The sequence below is a fragment of the Miniopterus natalensis genome, chromosome X, assembly GCF_054644295.1.
Source record: "Miniopterus natalensis isolate mMinNat1 chromosome X, mMinNat1.hap1, whole genome shotgun sequence".
Classification (NCBI taxonomy): Eukaryota; Metazoa; Chordata; class Mammalia; order Chiroptera; family Miniopteridae; genus Miniopterus; species Miniopterus natalensis.
The window spans coordinates 21,989,243-22,011,863 of NC_142103.1; the positions used below are offsets into that span (position 1 = coordinate 21,989,243).

The 22,621-nt window shown below is 39.2% G+C and overlaps 1 protein-coding gene across 8 annotated transcripts in view; it reads left to right on the plus strand.

Annotated features, from left to right (window-relative positions):
• The window catches only part of DCX (doublecortin), a 325,574-nt gene that overhangs the window by 283,558 nt on the left and 19,395 nt on the right, over positions 1-22,621 (plus strand). For 5 of the 8 annotated variants that reach the window (XM_087813334.1, XM_016198141.2, XM_087813335.1 and 2 more), the window contains 2 exons: positions 615-717; positions 2,707-2,844. In XM_087813334.1, the coding sequence (XP_087669460.1) occupies positions 615-717; positions 2,707-2,844 (241 nt within the window). The remainder of the gene's footprint in view (positions 1-614; positions 718-2,706; positions 2,845-22,621) is intronic. The other 3 variants (XM_016198126.2, XM_016198151.2, XM_087813337.1) reach the window with 1 other exon arrangement.

A 22,621-nucleotide genomic window follows, 5' to 3' on the forward strand; every position in this document is an offset into this window, starting at 1 on the left:
GTGGGGATCCATTGCTCTTGATTAGGTCTTAGATGGTCAGGACAGTTTTAACCTCCTTGTTCTTCAGGAAGGAATGGTATTCTGGGCCTTGACCAGCTTCTGGGTCCAATTTTAGCAAAAATTCAATTTTGGGGGTGTCCAAAGGAGTTAAGAATTGGTGTCCTTCTTTTAAAACTGATGAAGATGAAAAGAACTTCCATCTCTTGGTCAGTCACAGAGTCTATCCACCCCATGCTGCAGAAGATCTTTCCCACCTGCCTTGCCCTGGCCCCAGAGTTGGCTTAGGAGCACTCTGTCTCTGAGGCTCTAAGGAAAGGTAGCATTTGTAGGGCCATCTGCTTTTGTTCAGAGTAGGGCATTCCATTTGGACATGGTTCCAAAGCTACTCTTGATACAAGGATATTACGAAACATGGAAAGACAGTGGCACTGAGCATATCTTTACCCACTAGGTGCTGTGGTATAGACTATGAGCTAGTATTTTGAGAAAAAGAAGATCCCTGTGGGCTAAAGATAATAGCTCAGATGTGATTTTACTCCCTCTGCCAACATGGTGTGAATTTCATTGTCATAAGACCATCAAATAGCAATCCAATGATTCTGCTTTCTCCATAGGTAACCTGTCTTCATGATTTCTTTGGTGATGATGATGTATTTATTGCCTGTGGTCCTGAAAAATTTCGCTATGCTCAGGATGACTTTTCTCTGGATGAAAATGGTAAGCACAGCCACTGGCTTTTATTTCTTCATTGTTCTCCCTCCTCTGTCTCTTAGGATTTCCATGAGTTCATATAGCCTGGAGCACATCCATTCATGGTCCCTCAAGGGAAAATATTGTTAGTCTTTCTCTTGTATATCTGAATACATCAGTCACTAAATGAAAGGTGGGTTGTATGTCCCAGATGCTCACGTCCAAACTCAATAAAGCTCACTCTCTACTCCAACAGTGGCCATATTTCTTAAATCACATATTGTGTCACATGGGCTGATAGGTACAATCAGAACATGGGAAAGAACCTTTGGAGTCAACTTGGATAGTCTATGCATGCATTTTTTCTAGTCAACATCTTCTAGCTGTTTGGCCCATGCTGATGATTATATCTTAGAAACATTTTCCCCTGTTTTCTTACTATAAAATCTTTCTCCTTTTCCCACCTCTGGTTTGCTGCCCCATTCCCTCTGCTTTTTAACTCAAGAGTCCAGAGGGTTGTTAATCTCAGGAAGGAGGTGAAACATCTGCCTTTCTCCCTTTTCTGAGCCTAAGCTCCAGGTGTAAGTTAATGGTGAATTAACTCACATAGCATCAGGTTTAGGATATGATCCTAATGGAAAGACACATTCAAAAGATATTTCCCACTTATGAGGAGTAAAGTATGAGAAAAACAAACCAAGTTGTACTAATACAGACTTTACAAACAACTCAAATGACAAGGACCTTGAAAGAGGTGACATTTCTGTTGTGTTTCCTTTGAGAAGAGGCAAATGACCATAAAATAGCTAAACAAATTCCAGGTTATGTCTATATTCCTATACCTTCTATATCTACAGCTCTGGACTGTGATACCTGAAGTTCATCAACAAAACAAGAAGTAAAATAAACAAAAAATAGCTTTCTGCTTAACTGAGTTTCCTAAAATACTCAATTTACTAAAAAAGATCCCCTATTCTTTCTGTGTAAATGATATTTCAGTGTATCTTTAAGTAGAAGGTGACAAGGAGGTGTCCAAAGAAAAAACTAACTTTTATCAAGCTGTTTGGTTCTACTTTGAGTCGCATAAGGTTGGAAAATCTGTAAAAGAGAGTAGAAATAGCACTAGAATGGGACTCAGAAGACTTAGCTGCTAGTCTTCTGCTATTTTCTTGCTTTGTGGCCCTAAGCAAGAGGCTTAAGCTTTTTATATTCTTATCAGTAAAATAAGTATAATACTCCTAATACATTAACACAATCAGTGCCCCAAATTGCTATAATAGGGGTGCTGAGTGACCTGAATAAAAAGGGTGCTCCAACCGTGTCAGACTGAGGTTGGGGCAGTAGCAGGAACATTTGGCAGACTCTCCCACACACTCACGAGCTTTCTATATGTTCCGAGTGGCAGAGTAACTGCTAGCCCATTTATTCATTAAATCAGCAGAGGGGATTATGATAACGCACGTGCATTTAAACTAAAAAAGAACTCTATAAATGCAAGATGGTGGTGGTGGTAGTAGTGCTATTTATAAAATGACATGACATCCCAAATATGCCTGTTACAATACATGACATGTATTAAACAATAAATGGTAGCTCCCTCCCACTCCTTTAAATTACTCTTAAATATTTCATCTGTGTGACTGCAACCCCTAAGCTGTCAGTCTCTTCTCCGAGGGTATTAATTATGTCAACAGGTGCTATTCTGAGATATGACTGGTTTGTCCACAAATGATTGAGTTGATTAATTACCTAGCCAACCTGCTTTTTAACTCTTTCCCTTGTTTCCATAATTCAGAGATATAAACACCTGGTTTAGCCCAGGTGACTTTTGAAAGTTTCTCCCATGCCTCCCTCCCCAGAGACATCATTTTTGCAAAAAAATGAGGACAACCATTTGGTCCTGAGCCATTAGGTGCTTTGACCTGTGGTGGTTATTCCAGTTTGCAGAGGTCTTTAATATGCTGAGTCTCAGTTCTCCCTTGGTTCTAGTAAGCTGTCTATGTCTTTTTCCACCAGAATGCCGAGTCATGAAAGGAAACCCTTCAGCTACAGCTGGCCCCAAGGCATCCCCAACGCCTCAGAAGAGTTCAGCCAAAAGCCCTGGCCCCATGCGCCGGAGCAAGTCTCCAGCTGACTCAGGTAACGACCAAGACGGTGAGTGTTCTTCTCTTAACTGTGTATAATGACTTCATTTACAGAGACCAGTACCCTCTGCATGAAAGAGGAATGAGTCCCTCATGAACACCATTGTGTCTCCATGATACCAATTCTATGAATTCAGAGACTAAACAGTCAAACTTGTTTGGAATCATGGAGACACACCCACAACCCTGATTCTACTCAAGTGGGTGCAAACCACAAATCTGGCCTATTTTGCCATGCTTGCTGTATTGCTTATTGTTGTGGTTGTCTTCATTGTCATCATCTTCGACATCATCCAGCAAAGACATAGTAATGAAATAATCATCAAACATAAATTTGAAATAAAAATCAGAAACAAAAACAAGAAGTTAAAAAGGGCTACCTAAAAGTGTCAACATAATTGATGCACTTGAGTTTCAAATTTGACTTTCAACTTTATAGAATTCAAAACAAAAAGAGAAACAAGATAAATTGCATTATTCTCACAATTAGAAAAGAAAGTATAGGCCAGGTTCTGAAAAGAAACAAAGAGATTAGTCATACAGGATTTTATCTAGTGGATAGTAAATGATCTAAAAATGTGGTCTATGGATCACTGCCAACCTATGAACAATTTATCACTCTATGACAAGATTAAGAACTTGTGCCAAATGTAAATCATGCCACTGAGCAAAACCTTTACTTCAGCTGACTTTTTCATAGCATGATTTTACTGATGAAGGCAGAAATATGTTGGTTTATGTCTGGTATGAAGTCTTGTACCCACAGTTTGAATGACACTGATCTAAATGTCAAAAGGCCATAGAAGTCTAAATTTGGGAGCTTAGTAGACTCATGCACGAACAGTTCGAGTTTTTCATGGTAAGGAAAATATATGGTCCAGAAGAACTTACACAATTATCCTCCCAAGGCTCAGGGTTTATCATGAGAATTCTAGCTTGAGAGCCTTGGAAAAGAGAGCACAAGCACCCTTTCTCCTTCAATTTGCTTGAGCAGCATATTGGCTTTGAAATGACCGTGGTCTAGAAAAACAGCCTGTCATGCTGGCCTCACAGTGCTAGGAGCATGCATGTCACCAGTCATCTCTCTATTCTCAGGCAGAAGGAACTAAACTGTGAAGAGGCAGTTCAGGCTTTTCATGCTTTCATGTGTTTACCCACTCTGTTCCTCTGCACATGGAATGCTATCCCTCTAGTGAACTACACTTCTTTGCTTGAACACTCATATTCATCCTTCAATACCTCAAAAAGATAGTTGTTCTGTTCTCTGCAATATCATAGCATGCAAAAGTATGTATTTACCTATCTACTTCCTCAACTAAATACTGGGCCCCTCAAGAGCCAAGTGTCATGTTCCTTTTTGTATCCTCAGTGCCCGACTCCTAGTAGATGTTCAAGTAATGCTTATGAATGATTAGATGCATAAGAGTATTTATTTCACCAAGTATGGTGCTAGAGATTCAGTAAGCATTTAGGTAATGTTTGCTGAAGGAATAAAAATACATGTGTTTGGTGATATTTTGGTTAAATGTACAGAATAGCAGATGAATCTATCTAAACAAATTCATATTGCTCAAACTACAAACACCTAGATTTTAACACCTGGATTGAAAATGAAATTGTACAGATTATAAGCAAGGTCTTGTACAAAATTGATTTTAAACACTTCGTCAAGATCATAAAGTCTGGCAATAATCACTTAGCTAATCATTTTTTCAGAAATATCACTGGCTATTTCTGGGATTTCTAACCTGTATTACTTATCTCTTGCTATGAAACAAATAGCCCCAAATCTGAGTAGCCTAAACAATACACATTTATTATCTCTCAGTTTCTATGGGTCAGGAATTTTTGTGTGGTTTAGCTGGGTAGTTCTGTCTGGCCCAGGATCTCTCCTGTAGTTGCAGTCAAGGTGTTGGTAGGGGTTGCAGTCATCTGAAGGCTCAACTGGGACTGTAGGATCCACTTCCAAGATGGCTGCTGCAGGATCTTCACCTTGACTGAGTGATTCAAGAGACTGAACAAGAACAATGTAGTGCCTTTTATGATCTAGTCTCCAAAGCCACAAACTGTCACATCTGTTATAGTCTATGCATTAGAAGCAATAGCTAAGTCCAGCCTACATTCAAGGAGAGGGGAATCAGGCTCCAAGTTTCAAAGAATTTATGAACCTATTTTTAAACTACCACATAACCCACAAGTTAGAAATGCTGAGGAAGCAGCAGCTTGAAGTAAATGGGTTCTCTTTCCATACTGTATCCAATTGGGTTACATAGCACACATGAACACAACCACCTGTAATTAAACACAATTTCAACATGTCAAATCATTGATCTTCAGTGTGTTTCTTACAGAATTTCCCTTCTACAAATATGCACATCACTGATTCTAAGATATTAGACAGAACAGGAATACATAAGGACTCGGTGAATATTTATCAAATTGAAAGGAGTTATACTAGATCCCAACCGAAGCTTAGGTAGGCAAGATATGCTCTTGCTCCTCCAGAACTACCTTGCTAAAGAGAAGGGATCCGGATATAGTCATATACAAAATAAACAGAGTAACGAGTTTGAGGAGGGAATGGGACTTTACCTGGCAGATTTCAGAATTACAAGCAGCTTCTATTCCTTCCCTACCAATATAAAATCTAAAGTGGTGTTCTAAGTAGCGAAAATTTAAATTTTCATTTCGCCCAGCTGGGCGTAGCTCATTGGTTGAGTGTAGACCTGGGATCCAGGCGATCGGGGTTCGATTCCCGGTCAGGGCACATGCCCGGGTTGCGGGCTCAATCCCCAGTCAGGGGAATGCAGGAGGCAGCCAATCAATGATTCTCTCATCATTTTTTTTTTTTTTTTAAATATATCTTTATTGATTTCAGAGAGAGGAAAGGAGAGGGAAAGAGAGAGACAGAAACATCAATGATGAGAGAGTCACTGATTGAGCCCACAACCCGGGCATGTGCCCTGACTGGGAATCGAACCCTGATAGCCTGGATCCTAGGTCGACACTCAACCGCTGAGCCACGCCCGGCCGGGCTTGATTCTCTCATCATTGATGTTTCTGTCTCTCTCTCTTCCTCTCCTTTCTTCTCTCTGAAATCAATAAAGGTATATTTAAAATTAATAAATTAACAAATTAATTAATTAATTAAATTTTCATTTCAGTTAGTTCATGAACATAAGTGAAGCTTAACTCCAGTCTAATCAGCTTCTTTGGAAATTTCCAGAACATTTGGGCTCATCTCAAATGATGGTCTGGACTAGAGCTTCTACATGATTTCAGCCCCAGGGAGTGAAAGGATCCATGTTACATAACCTTGCTCATTCCATGGCAGTTTGTTTAGAGCCAAGTTCAGAGAATCTACCCAGTGAACGTTCCACAGGGCAAAGTTATCTCAGGCAAATCAATATTTTAGGTAAGGTTTGGATTTGACGTATCCATTTTCCCTTTTCTACCCCTACCTCACTCAGGATCATTCTAAGCTGGGATAGGGAGGAGGGGTAGAATATGGAAGATTAGAGGGAGACATCTCTCTGGGAAAGCCCAGCTACTTCTCAGCTTTGTGATTAGGGACAAGTTTTTAACCTTCTCTAAGAATTTCCATTTTGGATCACACAGAATTTGCATGTCTATAAAATACCATTTTACATTGCTCTCAGTTATTTCTAATTTAGAGTTATACAATAGCTTCCACAGAATCAGAATCAGAGAGCCAGAAGGATGAGCAATGCCAACACAGTTTTGCATTAACGTAAATTTTCCCTTCCAGACATTAAAAAGAAAGAATTCTTCATAAAGTTTCAAGATTTTTCTGAGCTGTTGTAAGGAACATATGCAGGTTAATATACATTTAACCAAAGACCATTAGCATTGGTGGAGCTGATATGCTTTGTTCTTTTCTAAGATGTGGTAGTACCACCCTGTTTTTACCCTATGTTAGTGTGTCTTGAATTTGGTACTTGTGGATGGATTCACATGCCTTCATTCAACCTGAATAACTAAAGGTTGTGGAAGATAGGCCACTTCCAGGGAATTTTAACTACCTTCCTTTATGGCAAACGAAAGCCAAAACTGTTCCTCTTTAACAGGGACTCAAACCAAATGAAACATTGGCTCAGTTCAGGTTCAGTTAAAGGAATGTTTTGATGTTCTAGTTCATTAGAAAATATATAGGTTTGATTCTGGTTTGAACAAGCTTGATTGATTTTCAAATATATGTATTTGGTCCAATTCATGGTTCAGTTAATATCTGGGTTCAGTTTGACTTGAGGTTTAGTAAATTGATGCTATTTGGTCTGTAATTTGCGTCATAATTTGAATCCTTATTCCTTACTACTTAAGTTGTCTCTTTCCTGTTTTGCCTATGAATAAATCAAAATCCTTCTACTTTATTCACTTTGAGTTCAGTCCGTACTTCTGCCAATACTGAATTTGCCCCAAATGGAATGTCTGTTTTTAAGTCCTAAACTGGAGTTTAGGGAGGATTTACTATTATATTGCTATAAGGAGCTCATTCTCACTGGGCAGAGATGATGGACTCAGACTCCAAGTCACATTAGCCATGTCTGTATTTAAAGTAAGCCAAGGGACTGTGGTCAGCAGAGAAAATCTGAGCCCAGGAGGCTTGCTTCTATGGGATGTTTAAAGAAAACTTGTGCAGTGTCAGCCACATTTTGATTAACCCAAAACTTGCCATTTTTGATGGGGAAAAGTGAGCCTGGCTTTAGAACTAAAGGAAGACTTTTCTAATGTGTCTGTCTGTTTCCATTTCTGCCATTAATGTGTTAATATTTCCCTTTATGCAATTAGCTCCAATTGAATTGAATTAAAAAGACAAAGTAGCTAGTTGCTGGGAAGAAATCTTTACTCTCTTCCACCCTCTCTCTTCCTTTTCTTTCTTTTCTTTCTTTTCTTTCTTTCCATCTTCCTTCCTTCCTTCCTTCCTTCCTTCCTTCCTTCCTTCCTTCCTTCCTTCCTTCCTTCCTTCCTTCCTTCCTTCCTTCCTTCCTTCCTTCCTTCCTTCCTTCCTTCCTTCCTTCCTTTCCCTCTTTCTTCCTTCCCTTTCTTTCTTTCTTTCTTCTTTCTTCTTTCTTTCTTTCTTTCTTTCTTTCTTTCTTCTTTCTTTCTTCTTTCTTCCTTCCTTCCTTCCTTCCTTCCTTCCTTCCTTCCTTCCTTCCTTCCTTCCTTCCTTCCCTTTCCCTCTTTCTTTCTTTCTTTTCTTTCTTTCTTTTCTTTCTTTCTTTCTTTCTTTCTTTCTTTCTTTCTTTCTTTCTTCTTTCTTTCTTTCTTTCTTTCTTTCCTTTCTTCCTTCCTTCCTTCCTTCCTTCCTTCCTTCCTTCCTTCCTTCCTTCCTTCCTTCCTTCCTTCCTTCCTTCCTTCCTTCCTTCCTTCCTTCCTTCCTTCTTTCTTTCTTTCTTTCTTTCTTTCTTTCTTTCTTTCTTTCTTTCTTTCTTCCTCTCCCTCTCCCTCTCCCTCTCCCTCTCCCTCTCCCTCTCCCTCTCCCTCTCCCTCTCCCTCTCCCTCTCTCTCTCTCTCTCTCTCTCTCTTTCTTTCTTTCTTTTTCTTTTCTTTCCTTTCATCTCCCTCCCCTCCCCTTCCCTCCTTCCTGTCTTTCAAGGAACCTCCAAGGAAGCTAATTACCCACCCTGGTAAGATGAGAGAATTGTAATGTCATAATTAGTTTGCTATTCTTCAACAGTAAGTAATTATTGTAGCTACCCAATGGTACCAACCCTCTCTCCCCAACCTATATGAACCAACTCCTGAAAGTCACATTTTTCATTTTCCAAAGTCCCAAGAAAGAATGGATTCTCTACAGAAATATACAGCCTTTGAAAAGGGAGGTTAAGGGACACAAAACAGCATGGGTGGGGTGGGGGTGCTGGAAGGAACCCATGGGAAAACTGTATTTGGGAGTCTTTCTCTTCTGTACTGAGCAGACTGCTTTGAGTTGCTTAAAATGGAAGGACCTTGCTCTTCTGACCTTCCTGAATGTGAATGTCAGAACCAGTTCTGTCCAATAGAAATATGATATGAGCCACAAATACAAGCTCTGTATATAATTTTCCATTTTCTAGTAGCCACAGTTAAAAGCTCAAAGAAGAAACAGGGGAAATTAGTTTTGGTTTTATTTTTCTCAATACACCCAAGATATTAAAATTTCAACATTTAATCAATGTAAGAATTTATTAATAAAACATTTTACATTCTGTGAAATTGTGTTGTATTTTACAGCACATTTCAGTTCTAACTAGCCACACTTCAAATGTTGAATAGCCACATGTGATTAACTGCTACTATATTAGACAATAGAATGCCTATGCCTTTCTTCTTCATCTAAGAGAGGTCCAAAATAATGATCTCTTACATGAATTAAATGCTCTGTGCTTTGCAAAATATTTCCAAATCTGTCACCTCATTTGTCACTCATAATAGCACCATGAATTAGATTGGGAAAGGATAATTAGTCTACTTCTTTAGATTGAGAAACTGAAACATAAAGAGATTTAGTATCTGTGATCTTCCCAATGTCACACAACTATTTAGTACCCAAGAGCCAGGGTCCAGCTCTCCTGACTTCCTGGAAGGAAATCCTTGCAGTGTACCTGAGGCAGGGTGTAGAAGCTCCTGAGTGGTGAAAAGAAATGTCTCTATTGGATGTTTCTTGCGTCTCTGCTGTGTTCCGTCTTCCCCTACCTCCAGGCACAGGATGTGGGGAGGCAGGGGGTGGGATGGTATAAGTGTCAGTTTCTTTGTGCTGCATAGAACACAACCATGAGTAATTAGGTGTCTTTGTTTAGCGATGCCCTTGGCAAAGCTATGTGAAGAAAACAACTTCCCCTCTCCCCTCCCCCATTCTGATTCTTTCTAAAACTACAGCATATATCTAGCTTAAATGGAAGAACTACCCTATATCTAAGACAATGTTCCCATTGTCACTGGAGAGCCACTAATGAAATGTTTGAAGCAGTATAGTGGGGGACACTGAGTACCCTGTAGGGCATGGGGTATAATAGCGTTAACCTATTCCCTTTAGCAACCTGCCACATCCTGGGGTTTTGCTTTAGATATAATTGGGTCTCCAAAAGTTTGGTAGTATACCTAGTAGTACTAGGTGCTTTGAGGAAAAGGAATGATAAGACAAATTCCCTGTCACTAAGCAGCTTATAATTTATTTGGTGAGCTAGAATACATATAAATTTAACAAAAATTATCTACAAATACTTATATAGTTCTTATGTGAGAAGCAACTGTTCTAATTACTTTACCTTTATTAACTAATTTAATCTTTACAATGACTTTAATAGATAGGTACTATTATCCCCGTTTTGAAGTTAGAGAAACTAGGGCTTACAAAAGTTAAGTCACCTTCCCAAGGTCACACAGCTAGTAAGTGGTAGGACTGCGATTTGAACCAAGACAATCTGGCTCTACAGTCCACAATTTAAATATTGCACTGTGGTGCTAAATATGAGTTAATGGTAATGGTTTATTTAAATGCCAAGTGAATGAGAGGTACAGGAAGTATCATGGGAAAGAGAGCTCATCAGGGGCTTGGGCGCTAAAGGAACTCTCCCTGAAAGAACTGGGGATTCAAGGAGAGTTATAATTCTTTTCTTAAATATTTAAAAAAAAATTTTCAGTTATAGTTGGCATATGATATTATATTAGTTTCAGGGTGTACAACGCAGTGACCACACACTTACATAACCTACAAAGTGATAACCCTGACAAAGCTAGTACTCATCTGACACTATACATAATTATTAAAATATTATTGACTGTATTCCCTACTCTGTATTTTATATCCCCATGACTATTTTATGACAAACAATTTGTACATCTTAATCCCTTCACCTTTTTCACCCAGTCCCCCAAGCCCCCTCCCATCTGGGCTACTACCAAAATGTTCTCTGCTTCTCTGAGTTTGTTTCTGTTTTGTTTGGTCATTTATTTTTTTAGATTCCACATATAAGTGAAGTCATATGGCATTTGTCTTTCTCTGTCTGACTTATTTCCCTTGACACAATATTCTCTAGGTCCATCCATGTTGTTGTAGATGGCAATATTTCATTCTTTATTATGGCTCAGTCTTTTTTATTGTATATGTGTACCACTTCTTCTTTATCTGTTCACATATTGATGGACACTTATGTTGCTTCCATATCTTGGCTATTGTAAATAATGCTATAATAAATATATGGGTGCATATGTCTTCACAAATTAGTGTTTTGGGTTTCTTTGGATAAATACCCAGAAGTGGAATTGCTGGGTCCTTCTTAGTCTCTTGTTATAGCATTTGTTTTAAAGTCTATTTTGTCTGGTATAAATAATGCTACCCCAGGGTTTTTTATTCATTTCTATTTTTGTGAAATATGTTGTTCATCCCTTTGCTCTCAGTCTGTGTGTTACTTTTTATTAGAAGTGAGTCTCTTGTAAGGGTCATGTTTTCATCATATGTAAGGGTCATGTTTTCTTATCCAGTCACCTTATATTTTTTGACTGGAGCATTTAATCCATTTATATTTAAAGTAATTGTTAATAGATATATAGTTAGTGTCATTTTATTATTCATATTTTTAATGTATTATTTTCTTCTTAAATAGGTCCCGTTAAATATTTTTGTCATACTGGTTTGGTGGTGATGAACTCTCTTAACTTTTTCTTGTCTGGGAAGCTCTTAATCTGTCCTTCCATTGTAAATGATTTCTAAATGATAGCTTTGCTAGGTAGAGAAATCTTGGTTGTAGGTCTTGCTTTTCATCACTTTGAATATTTCTTGTCAATCCCTCTGGCCTGCAAAGTTTCTGTTGAAAAATGAGCTGATAGTCTTTTGGGAGCTCTCTTATGGGTAACTAACTGCTTTTCTCTTGCTGCTTTTAAGATTCTCTCTTTGTCTTTAAGCTTTGGCATTTTAATTATGATGTGTCTTGGAGTCGGCCTCTTTGGGTTCCTCTTGTTTGGGACTCTCTGCACTTCCTGGACTTGTATGTCTATTTCCTTCACTAGATTAAGAAAGTTTCCCATCATTATTTCTTTAATTAGGTTTTCAATTCCTTGCTCTTTCTCTTCTCTTTCTGGTACCCCTGTAATGCAAATGTTGGTATGATTGAGGCTGTCCCAGAAGCTCCTTAAATTTTCTTCATTTATAGGGTTTCTTTTTTTCTATTTGCTGTTTTGGATTAGGTGTTTTCTGTTACCTTATCTTCCAAATTGCTGATTTGATCCTCTGCTTCATTTAATCTGCTGTTGATTCCCTCTAATGTAATCTTCATTTAAATTAGTGTATCCTTCATTTCTGACTGGTTTCTTTTTTCTTTTCTATTTCCATTTTCATGTTTCCTGTATCTTTGTTGAAGTTCTCACTAAGATCATTGAGCATCCTTATAACCAGTGTTTTGAACTCTGAATCTGATAGATTGCTTGTCTGCATTTTATTTATTTATTTTTCTGGAGTTTTTTGTGTTGTTGTTTTTTGGGGACATCTCTCTTTGTCTCCTCATCTTGACTGCCTCCCTGTGTTTGTTTTTAAGTATTAGGTAGAGCTGCTATGTCTCCCAGTCTTGATAGAATGGTTTTATGTTGTAGGTATCCTGTGGGGCCCACTGACGCAGTCTGGTCATCTGAGCCAGGTGCTTCAGGTGTGTCTTTTGTGTGGGTTGTGTGTGCCTTCTTGTTGTAGTTGAGCCTTGATTACTGTTGGCACATCAGTGGGAGGAACTGACCCTCAGGCTGATTTGTTGTGACAACTGGCTGTGACTACACTGGAGGAATTGATGTGCAGAGGCTGACCCTACAGAGCAGGATTCACTTTAGCAGGACTATGGTGCCTGTCCAGTCTGCTCTTTGAGTGTGCCATTTCTGGAGGTGGTTGGGTGGTGTTCTGGTGTGGTCTGAAGCTGGCTAGGGGGTATGTTGTTTCTGAGGCAACTTGGGAAGGTACAGGCCAAGGTTAGCCACTACCAGTGCACTGACTGAGGCCACCTGGTATGAGCCACAAAGTGATCTACGGATAGTTGCCACTTGTGCTCAGTTTGGAGGTTCCTGGGAGAGCTAACCTGTGAATCGAGGACAGCTGCCTTTAGTGCCAGGCTTTGGACAGCTTAGCAGAGATACAGGGCATGCTGAGTCCAGATACTGCTTGTTTGGGTTTTGTGAACCTTTGAGAGATTTTAGGAAAGTCCACAGGGTGAGCCAAGACAGGCCATTTGTATGGAAAAGCCACTGCCAGCAGCTTGGTTGCAGACACAGATTGGATGGGGGAAGGTCTTAGGAAATCACCAGGATGAGTGACTCGTGATAGCCAAGTTTATAGAGACTCAGATATGGAGCCTGCTGCACTTTCGGGGGTTGGTGAGCTTGGCAAAAGTAAAAGAAGACTTCTGCCCAGCTGGCATGGCTCAGTGGTAGCTTCAACCTATGAACCAGGAGGTCATGGTTCAATTCCCATTCAGGGCACATGCCCTGGTTGCGAGCCCCCCAGTAGGGGACGTGCAGGAGGCAGCCAATCAATGACTCTCTCTCATCATTGATGTTTTTATCTCTCCCCCTCCCTTCCTCACTTTGAAATCAATAAAAACATATTTATTTTATTATTATTATTTTATTTTATTTTTTGAATTTTATTTTTGTTTAAAATATTACAGATGTCCCTTTTTCCCCCCAATGACTCATTCCACCCCGTCCCAACCCCCTCCCCAGTCCCTCTCCCCACCATTCTCTGTGTCCTTGAGTTGTGCATATATGCATATAAATTCTTTGGTTACTCTCTCCCCCTCCACCAACCCACCCTCCTCCATCCCTCTGACATTTGTCAGTCTGATCTATGCTTCCATGTCATTCAATGTATTCTGTTCATAAGTTTATTAAGTTCTTTAGATTCCACATATAAGCGAAATCATGTGATATTTGTCTTTCTCTGCCTGGCTTATTTAACTTAGCATAATTTTCTCCAGGTCCATCCATACTGTCCCAAAGGGTACGAGATTCTTCTTGTTTATAGCTGTGTAGTATTCCATGGTATAAATGTCCCACAGCTTTTTTATTCACTCATTTACTGATGGGCACTTGGGCTGTTTCCAGATCTTAGCTATTGTAAACTGTGCTGCTATGAACATAGGGGTACATATATTCTTTCTGATTAGTGTTTCAGAATTCTTAGGATACATTCCTAGAAGTGGAATCACTGGGTCAAAAGGCAGCTCCATTTTTAATTTTTTGAGGAATCTCCATACTGTTTTGCATAGTGGTTGCACCAGCCTGCATTCCTACCAGCAGTGTACTAGGGTTCCCCTTTTTCCACATCCTCACTAGCAGGAGTCGTTTGTTCATTTGTTGATGGCAGCCATTCTGACAGGTGTGAAGTGATACCTCATTGTGGTTTTAATTTGCATCTCTCTGATGATTAGTGATGTTGAGCATTTTCTCATGTGTCTCTTGGCCATCCATATGTCCTCTTTGGAGAAGTGTCTATTCAGGTCCTTTGCCCAGTTCTTAATTGGGTTGTTTGTCTTCCTCTTGCTGAGTAGTATGAGTTCTTTGTACACTTTAGAAATTAGCCCCTTATCAGATACATCCTTGGCAAATATGTTTTCCCAGACCGTGGGGTTCCTTTGTATTTTGAGGCTGGTTTTTTTTTTTTTTTTGCTGTGCAGTTTTTCAGTTTGATATAGTCCCATATGTTTATTTTTTCTTTTGTTTCTCTTGCCCTAGGAGATGTATCAGTGAAAAGTCCACTATGTAGGATGTCTGTGACTTTACTGCCTATGTTTTCTTCCAGAATTTTTATCGTTTCGTGACTTACATTTAAGTCTTTTATCCATTTTGAGTTTATTTTTGTGTATGGTGAAAGTTGGTGGTCTAGTTTCATTTTTTTGCATGTATCTGTCCAATTTTCCCAGCACCACTTATTAAAGAGACTGTCTTTACTCCATTGGATACTCTTGCCTCCTTTGTCAAATATTAACTGACCATAATGCCCTGGGTCTATTTCTGGGGTCTCTGTTCTGTTCCATTGATCTATATGCCTGTTGTTGTGCCAATACCAGGCCATTTTGATTACAATGGCTTTGTAATACAGTTTGAAATCTGGTAATGTGTTCCCTCCTACTCTGTTCTTTTTTCTCAAGATGGCTTCAGCTATTCGGGATCTTTTTTGGTTCTGTATAAATTTTTGAAATGTTTGATCTAGGTCTGTGAAATATGCTGTTGGTATTTTAATAGGAATTGCATTGAATTTATAAATATCTTTGGGTAGCATGGACATTTTAATAATATTGATTCTTCTAATCCATAAGCATGGTATATTCTTCCACTTGTTTAAATCTTCCTCTTTTTCTTTTTTCAGTGTCATGTAGTTTTCCGAGTACAGGTTTTTTACATCCTTGGTTAAGTTTATTCCTAGGTGTCATATTTTTTTAGTTGCAATGGTAAATGGTATTGTTTTTTTCTGTTTCTCTCTCTGAAAGTTCATTGTTGGTGTATAAGAATGCCATTGATTTCTGGATGTTGATTTTGTATCCTGCTACCTTGCCAAATTCGTTTATCAAATCTAGTAGTACTTTGATGGACTCTTTAGGGTTTTCTATGTACAATATCATGTCATCTGCTAATAATGACAGTTTTACTTCCTCCTTTCCAATTTGGATACCTTTTATGTTTTCTTCCTGTCTGATGGCTGTGGCTAGGACTTCAGTACTATGTTGAATAAGAGTGGTGAAAGTGCACATCCCTGTCTTGTTCCTGTTTTTAGTGGAAATGGTTTTAATTTTGGCCCATTGAGCATGATGTTGGCTGTAGGTCTGTCATATATGGCCTTTATTATGTTGAGGTATGATCAGAGTTTTTATCAGAAATGGGTGCTGGATTTTGTCAAATGCTTTTTCTGTATCTTTTGATATGATATATGATTGTTGTCCTTCATTTTGTTTATGTGATGTATCGCACTTATTGATTTGCGGATGTTGTACCAGCCTTGCATCCCCAGAATAAATCCAACTTGGTCATGATATATGATCTTTTTAATGTATTGCTGGATCCGGTTTGCTAGTATTTCAGTGAGGATTTTAGCATCTATGTTCATCAGGGATATTGGCCTGTAATTTTCTTTTTTTGTAGCGTCTTTATCTGGTTTTGGGATTAGGATGATGCTGGCCTCATAAAAAGAGTTTGGGATTTTTCCCTCCTCTTGAATTTTCTGGAATAGTTTGAATAGAATAGGTGTTAATTCTTCTTTGAATGTTTGGTAAAACTCGCCTGTAAATCCATCTGGTCCAGCCAGGACTTTTGTTTGTTGGGAGTTTTTTGATTACTGTTCAATTTCATTAGTTGTTATTGGCCTATTCATGTTTTCTTCCTTTTCTAGATTCAGCTTTGGAAGGTTGTATGCTTCTAGGAATTTTTCCATTTTCCCCAGGTTGTCCAATTTGTTGGCATATATTTGCTCATAGTATTTTCTTACAGTCCTTTGTATTTCTGTTGGGTCAGTTGTTATATCGCCTCTTTCATTTCTGATTTTATTTATTTGGATCCTCTCTCTTTGTTTCTTAGTGAGTCTAGCTAAAGGTGCATCAATCTTATTTACCTTTTCAAAGAACCAGCTCTTGGTTTCATTGATTTCTTGTATTATTCTTTTAGTCTCTATGTCATTAATTTCTGCTCTGATTTTTATTATTTCTTTCCTTCTACTTCCTCAGAGCTTTTCTTGCTGTTCTCATTCTAGTTCTTTTAGTTGTGTTAGATAGTTCATTGGATCTTTTTCTCATTTCTTGAGATAAGCCTCTAATGCTATGAATTTTCCTCTCAGGACTACTTTTGTTGTGTCCCATAGATTTTGGGTTGTTGTCTGTTCATTTTCGTTACTTTCTATGAAGTGTTTGATTTCTTCTTTGTTCTCATTGGTAACTCATTCATTGTTTAATAACATGCTATTTAGCCTCCATGTGTTTGAATATTTTTGAGTTTTTTATAGTGGTTGATATCTAGTTTCATGGCATTGTGATCCGAGAAGATGCTTGATATGATTTCAATCTTCTTGTATTTGTAGAGACTTGCCTTGTGCCCTAACATGTGGTCTATTTTTGAGAATGTTCCATGTGCACTTGAGAAAAATGTGTATTCTGCTGCTTTGGGATGAAATGTTCTATAAATGTCAATTAAATCCATTATGTCTATTGATTCATTTATGGTCTGTGTTTCCCTGCTGATTTTTCGTCTTGATGATCTGTCCAGTGCTTACAGTAGGGTGTTAAAGTCCCCCACTATGAATGTGTTGCTGTCAATCTCCCCCTTAAAGTTCCCCAAGAATTTTTTTTATATATTTAGGTGCTCCTATATTGGGTGCATAAATGTTTATAAGGGTTATTTCCTCCTGTTGGATTGACCCTTTGAGTATTATGTAGTGGTCATCTTTGTCTCTTGTTATGGTCTTTATTTTGAAGTCTATTTTGTCAGAAATAAGAATTGCTACTCCAGTTTTCCTTTCCTTTCCATTTGCATGGAATATTTTACTCTATCCCTTCACTTTTAGCCTGTGTGAGTGTTTCGCTCTCAGGTGGGTCTCTTGTAGACAGCATATATTTGGGTCCTGTTTTCTTATCCATTCAGCTACCCTATGTCTTTTGGTTGGACCATTTATTCCGTTTACATTTAAGATTACTATTGATATCAACTTATTTAATGCCATTTTCTCCCTTTATGCCGATGTACCTATTCCTTCTTTCTCTTACCGCAGTCCTTTTAGAATTTCTTGCAATGCTGGTTTGGTGGTACTGAACTCTTTTAGTCTTTTTTTTTGTCTGGGAAGCTCTTTATTCCACCTTCAAATTTAAATGATAGCCTTGCTGGATAAAGCAATCTTGGTTGCATAGTCTTGCTTTTCATTACGTTGAGAACTTCATGCCACTCCCTTGTGGCCTGAAGTGTTTCTGTTGAGAAATCAGCTGCTAGCTTTATGGGGGTTCCCATGTAGGTCACTGCTTGACTCTCTCTTGCAGTCCTTAATGTTTTCTCTTTGTCCTTGACATTCGCCATTTTAATTATGATGTGTCTTGAAGTAAGTCTCTTTGGATATCTCTTGTAATAAAAGCATATTTAAAAAACAATGGCTTCTGCCAGCACTTCTGTGTGGGAGAAAGCTGACCCTCCAGCCCTTGCCCTGAAACCAGACATTTAGTTCCTATATGTCCTTGGTGCCTTTTTGCACTGCTACCCTAGCACTGGAGCTCAGAGCAAGTAAGTCCGAATAAGTCTGTGCCCTTTAAGAGGAACACCTGGGACTCCAGAAGCCCTTCACCTCATTCAACCACAATCTCTGCTGGTTTTTACATCCATAAGTTATGGGAACTTCTCTTCCAAGTTCTGGAACTCTGAGCTGGGAAAGCCAGTGCAGGGGTGGGGCCCCTCGCTGAGGCCCCTCACTCCCCCCACTGCAGAGGAGGGCCTCTGCAGCAGAGATAACCCTTCTGATTTATAACCACCACACATGGGTGTAGGACCAGTCTGTTTAGCATCTCTGCCTCTTCTGCCTGTCTCCTTGTGACTCTTCTGCATATTCTCAGTTATAGGACTTCTGTTCAACTAGATTGCAGGTGGTATTGAATGATGGTTGTTGTGTAGTTTAGTTGTAATTTTGATGTGGTTATGGGAGGAGACTAGTACAGTGTTTACATACTCAATCACGTAGACTGGAACTTTGGAGAGTTATATTTCAATTTGTAAGGAAATAAATATTTCAGACAGGGTGGGAAAATCAGAACATAGAGCAGAACATATATGTTATATATGAATATAACATATCAGAGCACAGGGAGTTGGCTGTTAAACCTACATCTCTAGCCTCAGTCTTCCTTCTGGATATCTAGCTTATGAATGCCTAACTGACAATCTTGCTTATAGGTGCCAAATACAATGTGTCTTAAAATTAAACACATTGTGTTTGGCACCTATCCTTAACTCCCTATCTCACAATAGAATCAATTATATTTTACTCCCTAGGCCCAACACCTTGGTGTTATCTTTGACTCTTTACCCTCTTTGATTTTTCATGTCCACCATATATTAGTGCCATTGTTGTTGTTGAACCTTTGAAACATCTCCACATTACTCACACAGAAGTTCCTTCCTTTCCCTAATCATCTGATACCTGGATTACTCTCCAGACTCCTAAGCAGTATCGCTGCTTCAAACCTCTGTCCCTTTATACATCTATTGTGGTGCCACCAAATTTCTTGTCCTAAAACACCATTTCCATTGTGTTACTCACCTGCTGCAAAACCTTCAATGGTTTCACATTGCATTCATTGACACCCTTTCCCACCATGGTAATGCTGAGAGAGTAAAAAGGGAGAAGAGAGGACCAAGGACTGTGTTTGAGGGAGCACAGCAATAAAATGCAAAAACCAAAAGTAATAGTCTTCACTGAGAAAAACATCAGTCCTCTAATGCCTGGCCTGCTAGCCAATGAATTAGTCTTTAGCCAGTATAGATTGATATATCATCCATTATGGAGGGGGATTTCCTAACTCAGTGCTGATATATTGCACAGGTACTCAATTCCTTCCATTTCTAGTAGTGGTCATAGTAATATCAATTGAAAATATCATTATTGAACCCTTCCTTTGTACTAATGCACTTGGCTAAACATTATATGTATAGTCTGTCATGTAATTATAAAAACAACAATAATTGAGATTTACATTATTTTTTATTCAAATGTTACAGATGTGGAAACAAATTCTCGGAGGTTAGGTTATACTCAAGGACATACATCTAGAAAATGGTTAAGCCAGGATTTAAAACCTTGACTGATTCCAAATCGTGTGTTCTTTCCACAAATTAAGAGCAGTGCAGTTTGTTCTGGTTCCTGCCCCATAAAACTGGTAGTGAACAGGTTTGCTTCACCAGAAACGTGTTCTCAGCAAAACCACCTTTAACAGGAAATAAATGTTAGCATTTATTTTAAGAAAACAACTTTTTTCCCTTTTATCCCCCCATCAGAAAGTAATTGTGAGAAAACCATTCTGGACTTCACCCAGCCTTCTTTCAATGGCCCTCCTCCTGAGGAAAAATGGTATATGTCAAAATATTGCTGGAATGGGTACAATGAGTTTTGTAACAGGGAGTACTCTGACTTTTCTCCCTTATTTAAAGAATTCACAACTGTATGCTGTCCAAGACTGTAGGGAATATATTTAACATTCAAGTTATAGTATATCACAGCCTATGATTGAATTTGGCCTGAGAACCAGCCATATGATCAAATTAGTGAAAAACTGTTCCTGAGCCCTCAATTCTTGCTTCCTTAATTTATGGGTCTTTGGAGTTTTTCCACTGAGCAGAAACAATTAGCCAAACCAATCCAAACATCCCACCCAACAGCTCTTTGGATTGAATGTGTTAAAACCACAGGCTCTGTCTCTTGGCCTTATTCTGAAGTAAGTTGAAACCACCTTGGTTTTACTTGGTTGGTCTTCCACAAAAAATTCCCTGTATATGTAGGGAGAGTACAGGGTATATTTGAATTGGAATGAAGGAATACTTAGAGCATCTCAATATGAGAAACACTGATGAAGTGGATGAATTATGTATTGAGATCTCCCTCTGCAAGGCATTAGGGAATTAAAGAAGACAAGACAGTGGGAGGTATGTGAGGTACTAACCTTAAGAGAATTTTGAAATGAATCTGTGAGCAAATCCCCCAAACAACCATCCATTGAGAAGAAGTGATTTATACCATTTAAGCAAGTTCTACTCTCTCTGAGCCTCTATATCCTTATGATTAAGTGGAGACCAGTGATTCCTGATCACCAGTTCTTGGGGTTATCAGGAGAATCATGTGAATGTATATATGGTATATGGTTTTAAAACAATTGTCAGAATACAACTGTAATGATTAAGACAGCTCTGAAATTGTTTTCACTGCTTTTTTGGTAGACTGCGCTTGTTTTCAGTGAGCAATATTTCAAAATAGATATCAAACCAAGACCAGTAAGCTTGATTTTGAGTTGAGCTCAAGTGTTAGGATTAAAATGGAAGGAAAGCTAGAGCAAAGTGAATGAGCATTAAATCACTTTGGTCTCCAGTCAACAGTTGGGTGTTAAGCAGTTATCAAGCTGGCTCTTTCCTTCCTGTGCAGTTCTAGCCATGTGAATGTGCAGCCAGAAAGTATAATGACCTTTCTAACTTACTGCCCAGAGAATTCTTTAATTACCAAACCTGGGGCTACTGATGCCCACTTTACACGCAGCTCCACCTCAGTTTCTAGGGACCAGTCCAGCCACCAGACGAGGGAATCTATAGTCTAGAAAATCAGCATCAACTCTGCCTGGCTGGTGACCACACTTTGTCTTTGGCTGCTTATGCCATTAACTGGACTCTCTCCTTGTTATTCGGGAACTGACTTCTCCCACCTTATTCCTCACTCCTGGGAAACCATCTTTCCCCATACATTTCAATCCCTATAAATCTAGGTAAATCAGATCAGTTACTTTACCAGCTATCTTTTGTTTGTGCTTCTAGTATTCCATTCTGATGGAATCAAGGATTTGAAGATGAGCACTGGGGCAAGGGCAGGCATAATCATTCCAAGAATCTAGTGAGTCAAGACTATGCTAGGCCAAGTTTGGCAACTGTGCTGCATAGCAGAGGGGTACTAGCTGAGGGGAGTGACAGATGATAGGGCACGGATACCATCTTCCCAGAGAGATCTGTGGCATGAGGGTAGTTACATGCCATGATGGTTGCTCTGTCTGCTATTGTTTTATGATATTGTCATGGCACCCAGTCAAGTTGGTGACTCATAGATTTTGCTGATCACTTTCAAATCTCAATTAGATCAAGCAGGATAAAAGCCCAGATGATGTGTGTAAGTTCTAGTGTCCGCTTCTACCCTCTCTTGTTCCTTTTTTCTCTGCCACAGCTTTTCTCCCTCCTTCCTACCCACCATCAGAAAGTTGTCATAGGAAGGAGTCCCAGAAGCAATTCATTTTAAAAAGAGTGATGTAGAAAAAACTGAAAACAAACCAAAAAACACATAGGCTTTGAGAGAGACCTGCCTTCAAATTCTGACTTTGCTATGCCCTAACTGGAATAAGCCTGTTTCCCCATGGAAAACAAGAATATGACTGGCTTCCAGTCAAGAGAGCAGATAGGTAAACACAGAACTCACATTCTCCCACAACCACATCAAAATTACAACTCAACTTCAGAACAACCATCATTGAAAACCACCTGAAATCTATCTGAACAGAAGTCCTATAACTAGGGATACAAAGAAACCATGACAAGACTGGTAGGAGAGGTGGAGTCACAAAATGGGCTGTTTCCATACCCATGTGATAAAAATCAGGAGAGATATCTTCACTGCAGAAGTCCCTCCTAAGGAGCAAGGAGTTCCAGCCCTACTCCCCCCCCCCCCAGCCAAGCGTTTTAGTGTGGGGAAGATAAGTCCCTATAACTTTTGGTTATGGAAACCAGCTGGGATTGTGGCTAAGTGAGACAGAGGGCTCCTGGAGTCCTAGGCAGTTCCTCTTAAAGAGCCCACTCATGGACTTACTCGGACTCACTGGTTCTGAGCTCCTGCACAGGGGTAGCAGCTCAAAAGGCGCATCAGGGACATATGGGGAGGAACTGAATTATATGGCTTCAAGGTGAGGGCTGAAGGGCCAGTTTTTTCCCAGACAAAAGTGCTGGCAGAGGCCATCCTTTCTTTGCTGAATGCTTCCCCCAGAGAGTTGGCAGGCAGGCACCATATCTGAGTTTCCATTAACACTGTTCACCCTGCCCTGGTA